We start from the raw sequence: 22733 nt of genomic DNA, 5'->3' as shown, positions 1-22733 counted from the left end.
CGTTCAGATTATTTGGGGTTGGAGCCTCAGCGCTGGTTTGTTCAAAAGCTCTGCAGGCCATTTTAGTGAGTAGCCGAGATTGAGGACCCCACCCCCCGACTCCAGGGTGGGGTGGGGTGTGTCTGAGAAAGCGGCCCTGAGCCTCTTCTCTCTCCTCCCCTCCACCCCGAACCCCGGCAGTGTTCCACCACATGTGGCCTGGGGGCCTACTGGCGGAGCGCGCAGTGCAGCACCCAAGTGGATTCCGACTGCACTGCCCTGCAGAGGCCTGACCCTGCTAAGAGGTACCACCTCCGTCCCTGCGCTGGCTGGAAAGTGGGAAACTGGAGCAAGGTAACCGATCAGGCTCAGCAGTGTTAGGGGTGTCGGGGGGCGGGGAGGGACTTATACGAGGTCATTTGCTAAAGCAGGTTTCCTTCCTCCCTTCCTGCCTCCTTTCTGCCCTTTGCTTTGATAAACTGGTGAATGCGTAAATCAGGTGTTACCATAGGCCTGCTTCAAGTTACACAATAGCCTGAGAACAAACAGTTTTCAGTAGCCCACAAGTTTGTATCTGCCTGTCTTCCCTTACCAGATAAACTGAGAAAAAAAAAAATTAATTTGTGTAATGAATTGCTTGTCCAGCATGCAACACTATTTCTAAATTGCTTAAGTTTAGCATTATGATTAATAATGATACATTAGCACAAGTGTAATTAAATCATCGTTCAGCAGCTGCTCACAAAGCAAGTATAACATTGAATCTGTCAGACTCAAAATGAAAAGAAAACGGAAACATAAAGACACATTTGGTCTTCAAAAGTGTATGTCCTGGGCTTCCCTGGTGGCGCAGTGGTTGAGAGTCAGCCTGCCAATGCAGGGGACACGGGTTCGTGCCCCGGTCTGGGAAGATCACACATGCCGCGGAGCGGCTGGGCCCGTGAGCCATGGCCGCTGAGCCTGCGCGTCCGGAGCCTGTGCTCCGCCGCAACGGGAGAGGCCACAACAGTGAGAGGCCCGCGTACCGCAAGAAAACAAAAGTGTATGTCCTATATTGATCTTTCGGAAGTGCAATTTTCCTGTCCTTGCTAATCTAGCTGTGGTTACTCATTTTTCTGTGCTGCCTGCATAGTCCCTCGTGAAAGGCTTTATCAGGTTTTAGGATTAGTCAGGCTTGGTTCTTCTGGGCACCAATCAGGCCCGACCTGCCTGTCACCCTGATGGGGCTGAGCCGGCCCCTGGGGGATACAGATGCAGCCAGGTCATAGAGACATTGGTCAGAGGTGGGGTTAAGAGCTGCTTGGCAGAAGGGGTGCGAGGTATGAGCTGTGCCTACACCTTCTGTTTGTGAAGTGCACCCACCTGTAAGACACCCTGCAGGCTCCTGTCTTCTCTCTGGGGAGCCAGTTTCCCTTGATGGCCTTGACACAGAAGGGAAAAGAGCTACCCAGAAATGTGGGGAGGCTGGCATCCCCTCTAGATGGTTAGCGCCCTCATCTTGTAGAAAGCTCACGTCCCCAGACAAGCAGGGCCATGAGGTGTCCCACTGGATGTCTCTGGTTCTCCTGGCAGACTTATCTGACAGACAGGAGTGTGGAATGTCATTTATCTGCATTAGGCCCCTTTTCCCAAAGAAAGGCTCTGATCTTTGGCAAGAGAGAGAAAGTAGTGCGACTCCCTGAGAAAATCACCATGCATTTCTTTGATGCCTGCCAACCTCCCTTTTTCTGTTTTCATACCATTTTTCTTTCAGGAACAAATGCTGGTTCTTTTTTCTTTCTCTTCCAACTCATAACAAACTCAAGATCAAAAAAGGACTAAATGTCTGGCTACAAGTTCTATTCCATATCCAGAAGAATCTCAAGCAACATTTCTATCCCTGACCTTGCCAAATGTTGACCAAGTCCTGAACTTCCACTTTCCCATCACCGGGACTAATCCTTTCCTTGGAAATTACATGGCTCATAGAAAGGACAGATGTGTGAAATAGCTCACACTTTTAAAAAGGTCCCTCCACTGTAAAATTCTAGGAATTCTAGCTGATATAAAAGCCTGCATGGGAGATCCGGTAGCTCTTCTCTGGGGTCAGACCCCCTAAAGAAAGCCCTGCTCTGCCAGCTCATCCCTTCCGTGTCTGTCTCTGGGTCTCTTCTCTCTCATGGCCGGGAGGCTTGTAGATGTATTTATTAACCCCTGTAGACTCCTGGTGTTTTGTAGAAGCTGTCTCTGACACATCACCAAGTTCTTCCAGAATGTGGTAACCACCCATCTAATCTCAGACCCTCAAAGTTACTCCATTCCTATCAGTAAGGAAAATATCTCCTCTCTCAGGATAATAGATAAACCTTATGTCAAAGACACTGTTTAACTACTGATAGTCAATTGCCCTGACTTCTGTTTTTTCTATCATTGGGGACATTGAATACATGACTTCCATTTTTCCTAGGAATGTTGATTTAAATTTTATCTCAAATTTTTGGTGACTGAATGATACAGCTTTTGGACTACCACGTTATTAACCAGTTCATATGCATGTCTAAAGTCCAAATCATACACTAGGAAAGATTTGAAGGCCTCCTTAGTTTCACTGTTCTACCGGGACTCTTAAACTTACTCAGTGGCCAACCTCCAAACCCTAGAGTAGGAAAATAGACCCCCTGGTTTTGCCTTTAACTATTCAGAGGGTTTAGATTCTGCCAACTTGATGGTTTACCTTTTCACAAATACTTTCTCCGAGGGAAGAATTCTAATTTGATCGTGAATCTTTCTGCATTATCCCACTGACCACTACCCCGTCCAGAGGCACTTTAATCTTGTAGGACTAAGGGTCTTCTGCAGCCTCCCTTGAACCCGCAGGGATCACACCAGAGGCCCCGGGTTACTCAGCAGCAACTCCCCACTGCTGGCTGAATTGTAGCTGTTTAACGGGCTTCTGTTCCGAGCACCACTCATCTCCATGATGGAGCCCTGACGCAACTGCTGTGGACATTTTCTCATACATGTGGCAGTGCAATGAGCCTGTACATTCAGATCTTTACCTTTAAAAAGTCTAGAAGTTGTTTTTTTTTTTTTTGGAATGGCTTCTTCTTCTTCATGCATTGATCTGTCTGAAACAAATTCCAGGGCATAGTCCTCACGTTTGTCCCCGAGGTGTACCTGAGAAAACGCAGTTCTGCAGAATTGAATCCTGGAAGCAGCACTGGGCCCGGGATCAGACACATCTGGGTTGGCAGCTCCACTTTGTCACCGGCATAGAACGCTGGTCCTCTCTTCCAACCTCTTAGGAGCTTCAGTATTCTAAAGAAATGAAGTGGATCCTATGGCGTCTACTAATCTCATAAAGTTGTACAGATCAAAAGAGTGTGTGTGCAACAACTTTGTAAATGGTAAAAGACTGTTCAGATGAAGCCTTGGGCAAACTTTGAGCTCTGGGTAAAGGTTAGGAGTAGTTCTCAGGCGTTTGCTAACTTCTGGCTTCCTGGACTTGGCACAGGGGTGTTGTGGAAAGGTGGCAGTGGAGTAAGTCCTGTCCGTCCATCAGGTCTCCACTCCCCAGGACTAAGCAGACAAGGTGAACCATGAGCTTTGGAGGACTTGACCTACCTTGCCTCCTGGCACTCGCCAAATATCACCAAGTGCCCGACACCGCACAAGAATTCTAGGTAAACAGTTTTATTTTTATCCAATAAACGACCTTCTTTATAATTCCCACTGAGGAAATGAAGGCTTGGAGAGTTTAAGTCACTAACACATGATCAGCTAGTACTAATACTCTCAGTTCTGAGAAACCGTCAACTGGGGGATGGGTCATCAATTTAATGACAGCCTTTCAGAAAGAAAGGAGACACTACACAGTAAATATGTACATCAGTTGTAAGACACATGCCAATTACAGAACATTAAAATTTGCATAAGAAAAGAAGTGATTCTTGTGCTGGAAGAAATGCTGTAAGTGACAAAGATGAACTTGAAAAACCTTCACCTGGGTTTGAAACCAAAGCTATGCATCCTCACAGCCCCACACACTTCCTGATTGAACATTTTGCCTGTACCTCCTGCAGTTTTGTAAACTTTATTATCTTTCTTAGAATGATAATAACTTTTTGTAGTTAAGTCTGACAGATCTTGATTATTTCTGAAATGAATCAAAGATTTTTACGTTTCCTTGGAATGCCCTGTCTTCCCACCTAGGTAGTGTTGCAATTTTATTTTAGCAGTAGCTGACCTTATTACCTGTAGCTTTTTTTTGGAAAATACAAGTGGCAGCCATTTCTTATGGCCTTGAGTTTCATAATATTCAGTGCTACCTTTTTTTTAGATCTGAACTTTTACAAATGAATAAAATAGAGAAAGAGCCCCGTCTTGCTAAATACAGTCCCTGACTCTCATACATAACGTGTTCCCAGAAACATACATCAAAGCCCGATGTGCAAAAGTCAAAACAGAACTGCACGTTATAGGGGAGCGTTTGTGCCCAGAAAGCAAAAACTGACCAGCTGGAAGGTGAATAATACACTCAAAATCACTGCATTTATTTTCTCTTGATATACTTTGTTGTACATCTAAACTGTTACCCACTCTTGGAAGCCCCAAGTGTTTTAGATGAAGGAATCCACAAGTAGAGAAAAGAACAGCAATCAAATGGAAACCTTTAGGACCACAGAAAGCATGAAGTCAAGACGACTCTAGCTGAGGACTGATGTCCAGACCGTGAGGCCCTATCATGGCCCCTGCCCATCTCTCTTTGTCCACCCCTTCCCACTGCTCTAGCATTCTGATGGACATGTTCCTGAACAAGCCTTATTGCTTCATGGCACTGCACCCGTATATGCCATTACCCCCACTTTGAATGTCCCCTGCGCTATTTTGCCTGCTGAGTGAGCATCTACTCATCTTACATGATTCAGCTCAAGCTTTGGCTCCTCTATTCAAGCCCTGCCTGGCTTCTTCAGGTGAAGTTGACCGCCTCCTCCTTTGTTCCCTCACTAGATCATGAACGACTTTTGACATATAATCTTTATGACTTCTACTCATTACATGACTTCTTCCTTCTGCTAGATTGGGATACAGGAGCTGGAATATAGTTAAGTGCCCAATAACAGGGAGGAAGTGAAGTGGGAATGGGGTGGGGGGAAGACGGACAGATGAATTTGGGTGCTGTTCAACACAGAATTTTGGAATGAATTATTTGATCTTAAGGGTCTTGTGAATCTGTTTAACATAAGGAAAGGAACAGAAAAGAATTATTTCCATATCCTGTTTTAGTACTTGGAGAGCAAGAAAGTATTCTGAAATCAAAGCAGAATGCAAGTCCAGTGATCCCAGACACATATCACTCTAGAATGCTGGGAGAAGTTAACCATCCAGCTTATCCTCCTTTTAATACCGATGGAGAAACAGAGGCTTAGACAGGTAAAGTCACGTAGCCACTTGGTGTCAGGGTCGTACTTGAATGCAATCTGCTGACCTCCCAATCCCACGCTGGTTAACTTTATTATACTCATCTGAACACTTGGTAGCAGTCTAACGTGGAAAGTGTGTCAGGATGACTCCATAAATCAGAATCAACACAAGGAAGAAATGGTGGTGATTTCATTTTCTCTCTGCCAGGGGCTCCTGTAAGCTAAGAGGAATTTTCTTTCTAACTCAGTCTGGTTTGCTGATCACATCAGTTAAACAGACTGGTGTGAGAAGCAGAAAATGGTTAGGCCTGTTTGGACACAACTGGGCATTAGCCAGTCTTTCCATTCTCCTCAGTCTGGCTCCTGTCCTCAGTCTGGTCCACAGACTCCAGGTTAGGAAAACTTGAATACAAATAACCCTCCTTTAGGGCAATAAGAAAATGAATATGATAATTGGCATTCAGCAAACAAAGGCAAAGCAGTTATATCCTGCCACTTCACTCCTGCTAACTGAATCAGAGGCCCTTCTGAAAATGAAACAGAAGAGTTACAGATTTCGTATCTTCCCTTATTATTTACTTCACCATATTAATAAACTTCATTTCCCACTGAATGTGAATGTACTCTTTGACAAAAAGGTAATGCAAATTTCAAAAATCTAGGAATAACAGATAGTAGCAACAAATGAAAAATAAGAAAACAAAACCCCATTGTACACTTATGTCTTAGAAAATTCCTCTTCCTAATAAAGAGCCCTCTTGTTTTAACCATGGATTATTTCCTGGAAATCTGTTTGTCAGACAAATGGCTGCTTTGTGTGGAAATTATTAGCATGCTTCTGCATTTGTTCTGTGGCTGATTTTATTTTATTTTTTAACATCTTTATTGGAGTATAATTGCTTTACAATGGTGTGTTAGTTTCTGCCTTATAACAAAATGAATCAACTATACATATACATATATCCCCATATTTCCTCCCTCTTGCATCTCCCTCCCACCTCCCTATCCCACCCCTCTAGGTGGTCACAAAGCACCAAGATGATCTCCCTGTGCAGTGCGGCTGCTTCCCACTAGCTATTTTACATTTGGTAGTGTATATAACTCCACGCCACTCTCTTACTTCGTCACAGCTTACCTTTCCCCCTCCCCATGTCCTCAAGTCCATTCTCTACGTCTGCGTCTTTATTCCTGTCCTGCCCCTAGGTTCTTCAGAACGCTTTTTTTTTTTCTAGATACCATATATATGTATGAGCATACGGTATTTGTTTTTCTCTTTCTGCTTTAACTTCACTCTGTATGACAGACTCTAGGTCCATCCACCTCACTACAAATAACTAAATTTCGTTTCTTTTTATGGCTGAGTAATATTCTATTGTATATATGTCCACATCTTCTTTATCCGTTCATCTGCCGATGGACACTTAGGTTGCTTCCATATCCTGGCTATTGTAAATAGAGCTGCAATGAACATTGTGGTACATGACTCTTTTTGAATTATGGTTTCCTCAGGGTATATGCCCAGTAGTGGGATTGCTGGGTCGTATGGTAGTTCTATTTTTAGTTTTTTAAGGAACCTCCATACTGTTCTCCATAGTGGCTGTATCAATTTACATTCCCACCAGCAGTGCAAGAGGGTTCCCTTTTCTCCACACCCTCTCCAGCATTTATTGTTTGTAGCTTTTTTGATGATGGCCATTCTGACTGGTGTGAGGTGATACCTCATTGTAATTTTGATTTGAATTTTTCTAATGATTAGTGATGTTGAGCATTCTTTCATGTGTTTGTTGGCAATCTGTATATCTTCTTTGGAGAAATGTCTATTTTGGTCTTCTGCCCATTTTTGGATTGAGTTGTTTGTTTTTCTGATATTGGGTTGCATTAGCTGCTTGTAAGTTTTGGAGGTTAATCCTTTGTCAGTTGCTTCACTTGCAAATATTTTCTCCCATTCTGAGGGTTGTCTTTTGGTCTTGTTTATGGTTTCCTTTGCTGTGCAAAAGCTTTTAAGTTTCATTAGATCCCATTTGTTTATTTTTGTTTTTATATCCATCTCTTTCTTTCTTTTTTTTTTTTTCTGTACCCGGGCCTCTCACTGTTGTGGCCTCTCCCATTGAGTAGCACAGGCTCCGGACGTGCAGGTTCAGCAGCTATGGCTCATGGGCCCAGCCGCTCCGTGGCATGTGGAATCTTCCCAGACCGGGGCACAAACCCGTGTCCCCTGCATTGGCAGACAGACTCTCAACCACTGCGCCACCAGGGAAGCCCTATATCCATTTCTTTAGGAGGTGGTTTGAAAAGGATTTTGCTGTGATTTATGTCATAGAGCATTCTGCCTATGTTTTCCTCTAAGAGTTTTATAGTGTCTGGCCTTACATTTAAGTCTTTAATCCATTTGGAGTTTATTTTTGTGTATGGTGTTAGGGAGTGTTCTAATTTCATTCTTTTACATGTAGCTGTCCAGTTTTCCCAGCACCACTTACTGAAGAGGCTGTCTTTTCTCCATTGTATATTCTTGCCTCCTTTATCAAAAATAAGGTAAACATATGTGTGTGGGGTTATCTCTGGGCTTTCTATCCTGTTCCATTGATCTATATTTCTGTTTTTGTGCCAGTACCATACTGTCTTTATTACTGTAGCTTTGTAGTATAGTATGAAGTCTGGGAACCTGATTCCTCCAGCTACGTTTTTCTTTCTCAAGATTGCTTTGGCTATTCGGGGTCTTTGTGTTTCCACACAAGTTGTGAAATTTTTTGTTCTAGTTCTGTGAAAAATGCCATTGGTCATATGATAGGGATTGCATTGACTCTGTAGATTGCTTTGGGTAGTATAGACATTTCACAATGTTGATTCTTCCAGTCCAAGAACATGGTATATCTCTCCATCTATTTGTATCATCTTTAATTTCTTTCATGAGTGTCTTATAGTTTTCTGCATACAGGTCTTTTGTCTCCTTAGGTAGGTTTTCTCCTAGGTATTTTATTCTTTTTGTTGCAATGGTAAATGAGAGTGTTTCCTTAATTTCTCTTTCAGATTTTTCATCATTAATGTATAGGAATGCAAGAGGTTTCTGTGCATTAATTTTGTATCCTTCTACTTTACCAAATTCATTGATTAGCTCTAGTAGTTTTCTGGTAGCATCTTTAGGATTCTCTATGTACAGTATCATGTCATCTGCAAACAGTGACAGCTTTACTTCTTCTTTTCCGATTTGGATTCCATTTATTTCTTTTTCTTCTCTGATTGCTGTGGCAAAAACTTCCAAAACTATGTTGAATAAGAGTGGTGAGAGTGGGCAACCTTGTCTTGTTCCTGATCTTAGTGGAAATGGTTTCCATTTTTCATCATTGAGAGTGATGTTGGCTGTGGTTTTGTCATATATGGCCTTTATTACGTTGAGGTAAGTTCCCTCTATGCCTACTTTCAGGAGGGTTTTTTTAAATCATAAATGGGTGTTGAATTTTGTCAAAAGCTTTTTCTGCATCTATGAGGTGATCATATGGTTTTTCTCCAATTTGTTAATATGGTTTATCACATTGATTGATTTGCATATATCGAAGAATCCTTGCATTCCTGGAATAAACCCTACTTGATCATGGTGTATGATCCTTTTAATGTGCTGTTGGATTCTGTTTGCTAGTATTTTGTTGAGGATTTTTGCATCTATGTTCATCAGTGATATTGGCCTGTAGTTTTCTTTCTTTGTGACATCTTTGTCTGGTTTTGGTATCAGGGTGATGGTGGCCTCGTAGATTGAGTTTGGAAGTGTTCCTCCCTCTGCCATATTTTGGAAGAGTTTGAGAAGGATAGGTGTTATCTCTTCTCTAAATGTTTGATAGAATTCACCTGGCAAGCCATCTGGTCCTGGGCTTTTGTTTGTTGGAAGACTTTTATTCACATTTTCAATTTCAGTGCTTTTGATTCGTCTGTTTATATTTTCTCTTTCTTCCTGGCTCAGTCTTGGAAGGTTGTGCTTTTCTAAGAATTTGTGCATTTCTTCCAGGTTGTCCATTTTATTGGCATATAGTTGCTTGTAGTAATCTCTCATGATCCTTTGTATTTCTGTAGTGTCAGTTGTTACTTCTCCTTTTTCATTTCTAATTCTATTGATTTGAGTCCTCTCCCTCTTTTTCTTGATGAGTCTGGGTAATGGTTTATCAATTTTGTTTATCTTCTCAAAGAACCAGCTTTTAGTTTTGTTGATCTTTGCTATTGTTTCCTTCATTTATTTCTGATCTGATCTTTACGATTTCTTTCCTTTTGCGAACTTTGGGGTTTTTTTGTTCTTTCTCTAATTGCTCTAGGTGTAAGGTTAGGGTGTTCATTTGAGATGTTTCTTGTACCTTGAGGTAGAATTGTATTGCCATAAACTTCCCTCTTAGAACTGCTTTTGCTGCATCCCATAGGTTTTGGGTCATCGTGTTTTCATTGTCATTTGTTTCTAGGTATTTTTTGATTTCCTCTTTGGTTTCTTCAGTGATCTCTTGGTTATTAAGTTGTATATTGTTTAGCCTCCATGTGTTTGTATTTTTTACAGGTTGTTTCCTGTAATTGATGTCTAGTCTCATAGCGTTGTGGTCGGAAAAGATACTTGATATGATTTCAATTTTCTTAAATTTACCAAGGCTTTATTTGTGACCCAAGGTATGATCTATACTGGAGAATGTTCCATGAGCACTTGAGAAGAAGGTGTATTCTGTTGTTTTTGGATGGAATGTCCTATAAATATCAATTAAGTCCATCTTGTTTAATGTATCATTTAAAGCTTGTGTTTCCTTATTTATTTTCATTTTGGATGGTCTGTCCATTGGTGAAAGTGGGGTGTTAAAGTCCCCAGTATGATTGTGTTACTGTCGATTTCCTCTTTTATGGCTCTTAGAATTTGCGTTATGTATTGAGGTGCTCCTATGTTGGCTGCATAAACATTTACAATTATTATATCTTCTTCTTGGATCGATCCCTTGATCATTATGTCTTTGTCTCTTGTAATAGTCTTTATTTTAAAGCCTATTTTGTCTGATATGACAATTGCTACTCCACCTTTCTTTTGATTTCCATTTGCATGGAATATCTTTTTCCATCCCCTCACTTTCAGTTTGTATATGTCCCTAGGTCTGAAGTGGGTTCTTGTAGACAGCATATGTATGGGTCTTGTTTTTGTATCCATTCAGCCAATCCATGTCTTTTGGTTGGAGCATTTAATCCATTTACATTTAAGGTAATTTTCGATATGTATGTTTCTATTACCGTTTTCTTAATTGTTTTGGGTTTGTTATTGTAGTTCTGTTCCTTCTCTTGTGTTTCCTGCCTAGAGAAGTTCTTTTAGCATTTGTTGTAAAGCTTGTTTGGTGGTGCTGAATTCTCTTAACTTTTGCTTGTCTGTAAAGGTTTTAATTTCTCCATCGAATCTGAATGAGATCCTTGCTGGGTAGAGTAATCTTGGTTGTAGGTTTTTCCCTTCCATCACTTTCAGTATGTCCTGCCACTCTCTTCTTGCTTGCAGAGTTTCTGCTGAAAGATCAGTTGTTAGCTTATAGGAATTCCCTTGTATGTTGTTTGTTGTTTTTCCCTTGCTGCTTTAAATATTTTTTCTTTGTATTTAATTTTTGATAGTTTGATTAATATGTGAATTGGCGTGTTTCTCCTTGGATTTATCCTGTATGGGACTCTCTGCGCTTGATTGACTATTTCCTTTCCCATATTAGGGAAGTTTTCAACCATAATCGCTTCAGATATTTTCTCAGTCCCTTTCTTTTTCTCTTCGTCTTCTGGTACCCCTATAATTCGAATGTTGGTGCATTTAATGCTGTCCCAGATGTCTCTGAGATTGTCCTCAATTCTTTTCATTCTTTTTTTCTTTATTCTGCTCTGCAGTAGTTATTTCCACTATTTTATCTTCTAAGTCACTTATCTGTTCTTCTGCCTCAGTTATTCTGCTATTGATCCCTTCTAGAGAATTTTTAATTTCATTTATTGTGTTGTTCATCATTGTTTGTTTGCTCTTTAGTTCTTTTAGGTCCTTGTTAAACGTTTCTTGTATTTTCTCCATTCTATTTCCAATTTTAGCATCATCTTTACTCTCCCTATTCTGAATTCTTTTTCAGGTATACTGCCTCTTTCCTCTTCATTTGTTTGGTCTGGTGAGTTTTTACGTTGCTGCTTTATCTGCTGTGTGTTTCTCTGTTTTGTCATTTTGCTTAACTTACTGTGTTTGGGGTCTCCTTTTCACATTCTGCAGGTTCGTACTTCCCATTGTTTTTGGTGTCTTACCCCAGTGGTTAAGGTTGGTTCAGTGGGTTGTGTAGGCTTCCTGGTGGAGGGGACTAGTGCCTGTGTTCTGGTGGATGAGTCTGATCTTGTCTTTCTGTTGGGCAGCACCGCATCTTGTGGTGTGTTTTGGGGTATCTGTGAACTGAGTATGATTTTAGGCAGCCTCTCTGCTAATAGGTGGGGTTTAGTTCCTTTCTTGCTGGTTGTTTGGCATAGGGTATCCAGCACTGTAGTTTGCTTGTTGTTGAGTAGAGCTGGGTCTTAGCGTTGAGGTGGAGATCTTTGGGAGAGCTTTCGCCGTTTGATATTACGTGGAGCCGAGAGCTCTGGTGGACCAATGTCCTGAACTCGGCTCTCCCACTTCAGAGGCACAGGCCTGACCCCTAGTCGGAGCACCAAGACCCTGTCATCCACACGGTAGATCCGCAGTTGATCATAAAATGATATAACTCAGGAACAGCCAGATGAAAGGGATGCATAGGGCAAGGCACGGGGAATGGGAGCAGAGTTCCCATGCCCTCTTCAGGCACAACACTCTCCCAGCACCTTCATGTGTTCACCAACCCAGAAGCTCCTGTTCTGTGACTGATTTTAAATTGGCAGTTACTTTTTTCTCTGTGTACTTACAGCATGGCAGGCAAATGAAGTTTTGAATTTGCTTTTGCGGGGGCTGTCTGGCAAGTGTTGCTTATTTCTGAGAAGCTAAACACACTTGATTTATGGTAGCATTAGAGCATCAATCTGCCCCCTTGTCACATGGGCCCACATCTTCTATGTTACAGCCCAAGGTTTGATGTCAGGTGACTTGTGCAATCTGCCTGGTGGCAGAAGGATGGGGATCAGTATTTTGGGATATACATCTACTGAAAGATTTTGAGGAATTTTCTTTCACCATCCACAACCCTACAATTATGATTATGCCACCATAACCAGAAAGCATGATATTTTACCATGTAGAGAGAGGGCCAGATGAAAATATACCTTACAGCAATGCGCACACCTTGGTGGTGGTGCATTTTCTCAGCCAAGACTGTAATGAGATCATCAGTGGAAGGATTGAGAGGGTGAAGAAGGATGCTCTTTATAGCGACCACAGATCTCTTTAGTCCACTGGGAGCCGCCAGTTGCTCTTTTCTCAGAATTCATATATTCATTCAGCAAGCTGTGGGGAACATCTGTGCTGCACCTGGCCCCATGCTAGATGCTCAAGACACAATGGTGACCAGGGCAGACAGGCCTCCAACTTCAGGGCAGTGATAGTTTAATAGAAAGGATGGACAGAATAAATAAAAGTTGTTTCACATTTCAAGTTCTTTTGATGGAAACAAGGAAGGACCTGAGATAAATAACAAGAGGGATAGGTATCCTTTGGAGAAGGTATTCAAGGAAGGCCTCGCAGAGAAGGTAACATTTATGCTAAGTTAAAGGAGGGGCAGTAGCAAGTAATGCGAAGGGTGGAAGAAGGAATATTTGGGACACAAGGACCACAGGACATATTGTTAATCCACGGAGAATCTGGGGGAGAGGGGCTGAGGGACACAGAGATCAGGCTCCATGCCACCTACTTCGGGTCCCCACCTGAGTGTGGGCAGTGACAAGACAGGCCAGGACTGTCCTTGAGAGACTAGGATGCACAGGCAAGACAAGCTGAAGGGAAACTGATGGCACTAGCATTCTACACAGACTGTAGACAGACCAAGTCTTGGAAGCTCAAGTTACGATTAAGTAAAATCTAACTAGGTGGGGGATGGAGAAGCTTCCAGAATCCAAGAGGTCAGAGAGTAAACCAAAGAAGTCCTCCAGAATAGGCCACGTAAACTCTGGTTTTAGGTGACCCAGGCTCAGCCGTGTTTATCATGATCTTAAGGAAATCAGCAGCCTGCGAGTGAACAGTGCCCTTTACTGAGAGCAGGGTGCAGGGGCCGCTGCGCAAGGTACGGGCACAGGGCAGGGGGCGTGAGGGCGGCCTCTGTAAGGGCTTGCTGCAGGCACGCACTGAGAAAACCCTCGGTGATGGAGGCTATAGAAGGAAGGATGGTGGGCGATGGTGCTGTAGGGGGAAACCTGGCAGTAGGGGCAAGGACAGGGTTGGCCCACTCCCTGAATCAAACCACTGAGCAGTTATTCAGTTTATTTTCCTTATAGAGGCCCTTCCCTTGAAACAAGGTAACCCAACCTGCATTCACACTCAGGGAGAAAATGGGTTTTCGGTAGGATTTTGAGGGACAGTTGGCTGTGGCTTTGCAGAGGGCTCCCCCAACAGCGGTTCCATTTGCCTCAAATGAACACAGGCATCTTAGGGAACATCCACCCACTGAGTGGATGCTGTGCCAGCCTCACCCCAAGCCCACCCCTGCGGCTGTAATCTTCACAACAGCCCCATAGGTAACGGTTACTATCCCAGTTTACAGATATGACAGCTGAGGCTCAGAATATTTCTGCAGCTCGCCCAAGGGCTCACTATGAGTGAGTGACAGAACTGGACTTTTCACCCGGTTTTCACCCTTCCACACCTGCATTTTCTGACATTGGGAGGCCCCTCTTGGGGAGCTGCTCAAGTGACTCCCTTTCTGAGGGAAGACAGTTTACTAACCCCTCTTCGTGACTGGAAGCCTGGAACTTCGTGATGCTTTGTGAAACCCCTGGGAATCCGGGCGTGGATGGTCTGATGCCAAGGACTCAGGTGTCCCCTTTTCTCTCGCTCTCCATACAGTGCTCCAGAAACTGCAGCGGGGGCTTCCAGATCCGGGAGATTCAGTGTGTGGACCGGGACCACCGCAGCCTGAGGCCATTTCACTGCCAGTTCCTGGCTGGCCCTCCTCCTCCACTGAGCATGAGCTGTAACCTGGAGCCCTGCGAGAAGTGGCAGGTGGAGCCTTGGAGCCAGGTACGGTGCCTAGTACACTATCCGGACAACCTGGCAACCATGAATCTCTGTGTTACTTTGTGAGTCTAGATGTCAGGGAAGACCACATGTGTATCAATCCAGCGCCAGGCCTCCACTCAGCCACCTTCCACTGGGTGTGTTACTGAACCAAACTTGGGTCACTTGTCCATACACAGTAAAGCCGATCTACTGACACCAGGTGGTGGTGAAGGAAAGTGCAGCGTTTATTGCAGGCGCCAAGCAAGGAGTCCAGGTAGCTAGTGCTCAAAAGGCCTGAACTCCTCGAAGGCTTTCAGGGAAATGTTTTTAAAGACAGGGTGAGGGAGGGGGGTTGTGATCAGCTGTGGGCATTCTTATGATTGGTTGGTGGTGTGGTAATGGGGAGTCAACAACATCAGCATCACAAACCTTCTGGTTCCAACCCGTCTGAGGTCTACATGCTTGTGGGCACCATACAGTTAACTTCTTCCACCTGGTGGGTGTTTCAGTCTCTGCAAAACAGCTCAAAAGATGTGGCTCAGAATATTATCTATAGTCCTTGAGGAGGAACTAAAGGTCCTTGGCTTTGTTTAATAGCTAAACTATTATTATTTTGTTTTCCTTTCTGAGTTTTCTCACCTCGCTGATTAAATTTACTCTTTGGAGATCGAGGAAGGCCTAGGAGGCTAAAGTGTTTCTATAGACAAGAGGCAGGTAGAGAACATGATGGGGTGAGAGGGCGAGGCTGTTCTGGGAAAGCCCCATAGGGTCCTGCTCGGTGACAGGTGGGAAGGCTGGGTAGGTCCAGCAACTTGAAGGCTATGTTGTGTGCTTTAAACTGTGACTGCTCAATGGTTTATTACAACCTAGTCTCAATGGATATATTGGGGAATCGGGGTCCCTCTGGGGAGATGTACATGTACCACTGTGGTCAGAGGCATTTAGGACAGAGCATCACCACATGCCCCTCTTAGGCTTCTGCAGTGGGGCTGGGGGCAATGGTCAGATCCTTTCCACACACAGTATTTAATTTCAGAGTTCCACCTCTCAGTTAAATGCCCAGATCCTCATTTACACAAATAAAAAGAGATGTGTGTGTGTGTGTGTGTGTGTGTGTGTGTGTGTGTGTGTCCATCCTGTTTTCTGAGGGCTGAGGCTCTGCTGCGTCTTTGTCCTACTTCAGTACATGGAAACAAATTATTCTTCCTTGGTGAGATATAATGATTTCATTTGCCCATTGGCCTCAGTAGCTTAAAAAAAAAAAAGAATACTCCCAGCTGTACCCATGTATGGTGGAAAGAAGAGGGAAAGAAAGAATGCAGCACGTTTTGAGTGTGTCCATACACTGGACACTTTACCTACAATACTTGTTTTAATTATCACAACAACCTGGATGTTAGGCCTTATTAATTCCACTTTATAGGTGAAGAAATTGAGACTCAGAGGTTAAGAAGCGTACATGAGGTCATACAACTAGAAAATAAATGGTGGAGTATTAAATTCAAGCTTAAGGCTGACTCTGATGCCTGTACTCTTTCTACTGTAGAATTTAGTCCAGTGGACATGGATCAAAGAGCGAACTGAGGAGAAAGAGTGAGTTGATAAGTATTTGGGGGGAAACTTACCACATGCCAAGGAAGGGAAGATAAAGAACCACAAGTGTAGGATACAGGATTAGTGTTCAACCCTGGAAGACTGAGCCCCCTCAAGCTTCTTACTGTCTGCTGGGTCAAGCAGCCATGTTGATTCCTGAGGCCCTGGTTCAATACCTGGTGTTTTCTGGGGCAAAAACCACCACTGTCCCCTCTTCTGCTTCCTTCCCTGTCCAGCTCTGGAGGACATAAAGTACCTGCTACTCCCATGCTTTGAACTTAGGCCTCCATGTCTGCTGGGCCTGGTGACAGCTTCCAGAATCCTGGCATTTGCAGAGGTGCTTAGATTGCCTTGTCAGAGAAATTGCATTTGCAAGTTATCCAAGATGAGCAATCATATATGCTCTCTGGTTGTGAAAAAGATGTATTCTATATGCTTCCTCAGTAGCTTCTGGGAGCCCAATCATGAGCCTGTTTCCTGAAGGCCTCCCAACGTCCTCCTTTCTAAATTGCTCTGTTCTGAGCAAACCACAAAGTTGGAAGACTTCCCTCTGAAGGAGCAGTAAAGACAGAAAATGCTGAAGTTGGTTGAACATTTCCCTGGGAATGTTGAGGGACTATTAGGGACTGGGCACCTTTAGGTGCTTTCCCTGAGCCATCATGCTGATGCTCTGTCTGTACATACTATCTAACAGATGGCTTCGTGGGAATGTTCTGGGGCCTTGCGGTGAATGTCAGCCAGCCCAGACTACTTGCAATGGAAGATGCATTTCAACTGTAGAGATGTCTCCACTGGTTCTCAAACTTTAGAAAACTTTAGCATGTTTCAGCATCACCTGGAGGGTTTGTCAGCACACAGATGTCTGGACCTCATGCCCACAGTGTCCAGTTCAGAGGTCTGGGGTAGGGCCTGAAGTTTTGCATTTCTAACAAGTACCCAGAGATGCTGAAGTTGCTGCTTTGGGGACCACACTTTAAGAACCACTAGTTTATACCTTCTTTATCCACCCTTTCCTGGAGGTTACTTGGCCAGGTGGCCCTGGATCTATATGCACAAATGTAGGTATGCAACAGGATCCCAAGTGTGGAATTTCTCTCCTTCCCTCCTCATATAGGGTTAAAAACAGTGAATAAGTGGGAAAAGATCCATGTTGGAATACTGTGAAAGCAATAGATTAGTTCTTTTATTGAGCAGAAAATGTTAATTGTATATAATTTCCCTCTTTTCTATGGTTACCATCACACATACAGTGCCTGTAGTGATAGGCATGATATTGGCAATCATAATTGTTTTGTTGTTGTTACCATGTCATAATTAAGATTTTTCAAAGTACTAAGATCTTTCAAAGTACTTTTCAAGTACTCAAAAGCATTCTTCAAAGATTCTTGGTGAATTATTTACCTTCCTCTTAGAAACCTCAGGAAAATGAGACAATACAACTTATAAAATTATTCTGGTGAGCAAAAACTTGACATGTTTTAGAATTATATCCCTTCAGGAATCCAACTTGTCATCTCGAATTTATTTTGTAAGCATTACAGCCAGTTCATCAGACCCTTAGAAAACCTATAACATCACTATTCCAAAGATGGACAAATTTAATTCTAAAGCTTTATATAGTGGGGAAAGAAGGCTGAATCCTGTTTTAATAGATGAACAAAATTGCATTGTAGAAGTATGCGCTCCATTAGGGCTGTCAGAACTAATCAGAATAAAAACATCTACATTTTACATTTTGGTTTCTAGACCAGAATTCCTTCCATTTGACATACTGAACTATTTAGCATCTTCTGATTTTTTTCCCCTCCTCTTATCCCCAGAATTTCCTTTATCAGTCTCCTTTCTTTAAGTCTTGTTTCACCGCTGTTTTTGTTTCTGTTATTGCTTTTTGGCTTCAACAACAAAAATATTTCTTTCTCACAGTTCTAGAGGCTAAAAGTCTGAGATCAAGGTGGTGGCAGGATTGGTTTCTTCAGAGGCCTGACTCCTTGGTTTGTAGATGGCTGTCTTCTCCTTTGTCTTCTGTCGTTTTCCCTCCATGTGTGTCTGTGTCCTAATCTCCTCTTCCTATAAGTACACCAGTCATAATGGGTTAGGGCCATTATGAAAAGTATGCAAGTAAAATGACATCATTTTACTTTCATTACCTGTTTAAAGACTCTTCCTCCAAATACATCACATTTTGAGGTACTGGGGGGTTAGGACTTCAAAATACAAATTTTGGGGGAACACAATTTAACCCATAACAAGCATAGCAAAGATACTAGTAGGGTATGTATCTTGGCAGTGTGAAAGGTTGAATTTTGTTGTTGTTGTAGTGGCGGTTGTTTATTTAATGTGTTCTTAATAATCCACCCTAAATTCAGGTCTTGATGACTCTTTTTTTAACTTAAATTTAGTTGACATACAATAATACGTAAATTTCAAGTGTACTATATGATGCTTTGACATTTGCATACATTATGAAATGATCATCACACTCTAGTAACCATCTGTCCCCATAATATTTCAATATTATTGATTATATTCCTTATGTTGTATATTACATCCCTATAACGTATTTATTATACATCAGGAGGTTTGTACCTCTTAATCCCCTTCACCTATTTTCCCCCCTACCCCACACCTCTACCTTCTGTCAAACACCAGAATTTGTTCTCTGTATCTATGTGTCTCTTTTCATTTTGTTTTGTCTGTTTGTTTTGTTTTTACATTCCACATGTAAGTGAGATCATGCGGTATTTGTCTTTCTTTGTCTGACTTATTTCACTTCTAGATCCATCCATGTTGTCCTAGGTGGCAAGATTTTATTTTTTATGGCTGAGTAGTATTCCATTTTGTGTGTGTGTGTACACGTACACACCACGTCTTCTTTATCCATTCATCAATGGACACTTACATTGCTTCCATACCTTCTGTTATAAATAATGTTGCAGTGAACATTGAGGTGCATATATCTCTTTGAATTGGTGTTTGTTTTCTTCAGGAAATACCCAAGCGTGAAATTGCTGGATCATATGGCAGTTCTATTTTTAATTCTTGGAGGAACCTCCATACAGTTTTCCATAATGACTACCCCAATTTAAATTCCCACCAACAAGGCACAGGGGTTCCCTTTTCTCCACATCCTGGCCAAGATTTGTTATTTGTTGTTTTTTTTGATGCCAGCCATTCTGCCAGCTGTGAGGTGATAACTCATTGTGGTTTTGATTTGTATTTCCCTGATGATTATTGATGCTGAGCATCTTTTCACATTGCTGTTTGCCATCTGTCTGTCTTCTTTGGAAAAATTTCTATTTGGTTCCTCTGCCCATTTTTTAATCAGGCTGTATGTTTTTTGATGTTGACTTGTATGAGTTCTTTGTATATTTTTTATATTAGCCCCTTATCAAATATATTGTTTGCAAATAGCTTCTCCCATTCAGTAGGCAGCCTTTTCATTTTGTTGATATTTTACTTCACTGTGCAAAAGCTTTTTAGTTTGATGTAGTCTCATTTGTTTATTTTTGCTTTTCTTTCTGTTGCCTGAAGAGACAGATAAATATATATATATATATATATATATATATATATATATATATATATATATATATATATATAACTAAAACCAATGTCAAAGAATGTATCTACAGCCTATGTTTTCTTCAAGAAGTTTTATAGTTTCAGGTCTTACATTTAAATTTTAAATCCATTTTGAGTTTATTTTTGTATATGGTGTGAAAAAGTAGTCCAGTTTTTCCAGCACCTTTTATTGAAGAGGCTGTCTAGTCCCCATTGTATATTCTTGCCACCTTTGTCATAGATTAGTTGACCATATAAGTATGGGTTTATTTCTGGACTCTCTATCCTGTTACATAGAACTATGTGTCTGTTTTTGTGCCAGTACCATACTGTTTTGATTACCATAGCCTTGTAGTATAGTTGGAAATCAGGGCATGTGACACCTCCACCTTTCTTCTTTCTCAGGATTGTTTTGCCTATTCGAGGTCTTTTGTGTTTCCATACAAATTTAAGAATTATTTGTTCTAGTTCTGTGAAAAACGTCATTGGTATTTTGATAGGGATTGAACTGAATCTGTAGATTTCCTTGGATAGTATAGTCATTTTAACTATATTAATTCTTCCAACCCATGAGCACGGTGTATCTTTCCAGTTGTTTGTGTCATCTTCAGTTGCTTTCATCAGTGTCTTATAGTTTTCCAAGTACAAGTCTTTTACTTCCTTGGTTAGATTTATTCCTTGGTATTTTATTCTTTTTGATATAGTTGTAAATTGGATTGTTCCTTAATTTCTTTTCCTGCTAGTTCATTTTTAGTTACAGAAATGCAACAGATTTCTGTATATTTATTTTATATTCTGCAACTTTATCAAATTCATTGATGAGCTTTAGTAGTTTTTTGGTGGCATCTTTAGGATTTTCTATGTATAGTATCATGTCATCTGCAAACAGTGACAGTTTTACTTCTTCCTTTCCAATATGGATTCCTCTTATTTTCTTGTCTGATTGTTGTGGCTAGGACTTCCAATACTATGTTGAATAAAAGTGACAAGAGTGGGCATCCTTGTCTTATACCTGATCTTAGGGGAAATGGTTACAGCTTTTTACTGTTGAGTATGATGTTCGCTATAGGTTTGTCATGTACGGCCTTTATTATGTTGAGGTATGTTCCCTGTACCCACTTTGTTGACAGTTTTTATTATAAATGGATGTTGAATTTTGTGAAAAGCCTTTTCTGCATCTATTGATGTGATCATGATTATTTTCATTCAGTTTGTTAATGTGGTGTATCACATTGATTTTGAATCAAAAACAATCCTTTTATCCCTGGGATAAATCCCACTTGATCATGGTGTATGATCCTTTTAATGTATCATTAGATATTTTTTTCTAATATTTTGGGGGGAATTTTTGCATCTATGTTGATCAGTGATATTGGTTTGTAATTTTCTTTTTTTATTTAACTTCTTTATTGGAGTATAATTGCTTTACAATGGTGTGTTAGTTTCTGCTGTATAACAAAGTGAATCAACTATACATATACATATATCCCCATATCTCCTCCCTCTTGCGTCTCCCTCCCACCCTTCCTATCCCACCCCCCTTGGTGGTCACAAAGCACCGAGCTGATCTCCCTGTGCTATGCAGCTGCTTCCTACTAGCTATCTATTTTACATTTGGTAGTATTTATAAGTCCATGCCAGTCTCTCACATCATCCCAGCTTACCCTTCTTCCTCCATGTGTCCTCAAGTCCATTCTCTATGTCTGCATCTTTATTCCTGTCCTGACCCTAGGTTCTTTAGAACCTTTTTTTTAAATTTAGATTCCATATATATATGTTAGCATATGGTATTTGTTTTTCTCTTTCTGACTTACTTCACTCTGTATGACAGACTCTAGGTCCATCCACCTCACTACAAATAACTCAATTTCGTTTCTTTTTATGGCTGAGTAATATTCCATTGTGTATATGTGCCACATCTTCTTTATCCATTCATCTGTCGATGGACACTTAGGTTGCTTCCATATCTTGGCTATTGTAAAGAGAGCTGCAAGGAACATTGTGGTACATGACTCTTTTTGAATTATGGTTTTCTCAGGGTATATACCCAGTAGTGGGATTGCTGGGTCGTATGATAGTTCGATTTTTAGTTTTTTAAAGAACCTCCATACTGTTCTCCATAGTGCTGTATCAATTTACATTCCCACCAACAGTGCAAGAGGGTTCCCTTTTCTCCACATCCTCTCAAGCATTTACTGTTTGTAGATTTTTTGATGATGGCCATTCTGACTAGTGTGAGGTGATACCTCATTGTAGTTTTGATTTGCATTTCTCAGAGGTCTCTTAAACTATCCTCATATTTAAAAATTCTTTCCTTTTTCTGTTCAGCTTGGGTGATTTCCACTCCTCTTCCAGTTTGCTGCTATGTTCCTCTGTATCATCTAATCTACTGTTGATTCTTTCTAATGTACTTCATATCTCAGTTATTGTATTCTTTACCTCTGTCTTGTCCTTCTTTATATTTTCTAACTCTTTGTTGAAATTCTCACCTTATTCATTAATTCTTCTTCTGAGTTTGTTGAGCATTTTTATGATCTTTACCCTTGAACTCTTTATGAGGTAGATTTGCTTACCTCCACTTCATTTAGTTCTTTTTCTGAGATTTTGTTTTGTTCCTTAATTTGGAACATATTCCTCTGACTCCTCATTTTGCCTAATTCTCTGTGTTTATTTCTATGTATTAGGTAGGTTGGTTACATTTCCCAATCTTACAGAAGTGGCCTTATGTACGATATGTCCAGTGGGGCAACAGCACACTCACCTCTGGTCACTAGAGCTGTGTGCTCTAGGGGTGCCCCCTATGTGGGCTGCATGGGCCCTTCTATTGTGGTGGGACCAACTACTGTAGGAGCTCTGGTAGGTGGGCTTTTTCCTGATCTGGTTGATTCCTAGGCCCTGCCTCATCTGGTGGCTGCTGGCATGCTGATGGGAAGGGCCAGCTCATAACATGGCTAGCTGCATGGCCTGGTGATCTTGGAGCTACTGTTGGCCCACTGGTGGGTGAGGCAAGGTTCCAGTGCAGGTGGCAGTGGGCCCTGTGGGGTCCGTGTCTGGAGCTTACCTGCTGG

General features: G+C 41.6%; 1 protein-coding gene across 1 annotated transcript in view; it reads left to right on the top strand.

Moving 5' to 3' along the window:
- ADAMTS12 (ADAM metallopeptidase with thrombospondin type 1 motif 12) overlaps positions 1-22733 on the top strand; it is a 384522-nt gene that overhangs the window by 323863 nt on the left and 37926 nt on the right. The window contains exon 20 of the mRNA XM_079918928.1: positions 14359-14532. Coding sequence (XP_079775054.1) covers positions 14359-14532 — 174 coding nt within the window. The remainder of the gene's footprint in view (positions 1-14358; positions 14533-22733) is intronic.

Source organism: Stenella coeruleoalba (assembly GCF_951394435.1).
Source record: "Stenella coeruleoalba genome assembly, chromosome: 3".
Lineage (NCBI taxonomy): Eukaryota > Metazoa > Chordata > Mammalia > Artiodactyla > Delphinidae > Stenella > Stenella coeruleoalba.
Note: the sequence above shows the minus strand (reverse complement) of the source record. Positions and strands in the feature narration are given on the sequence as shown.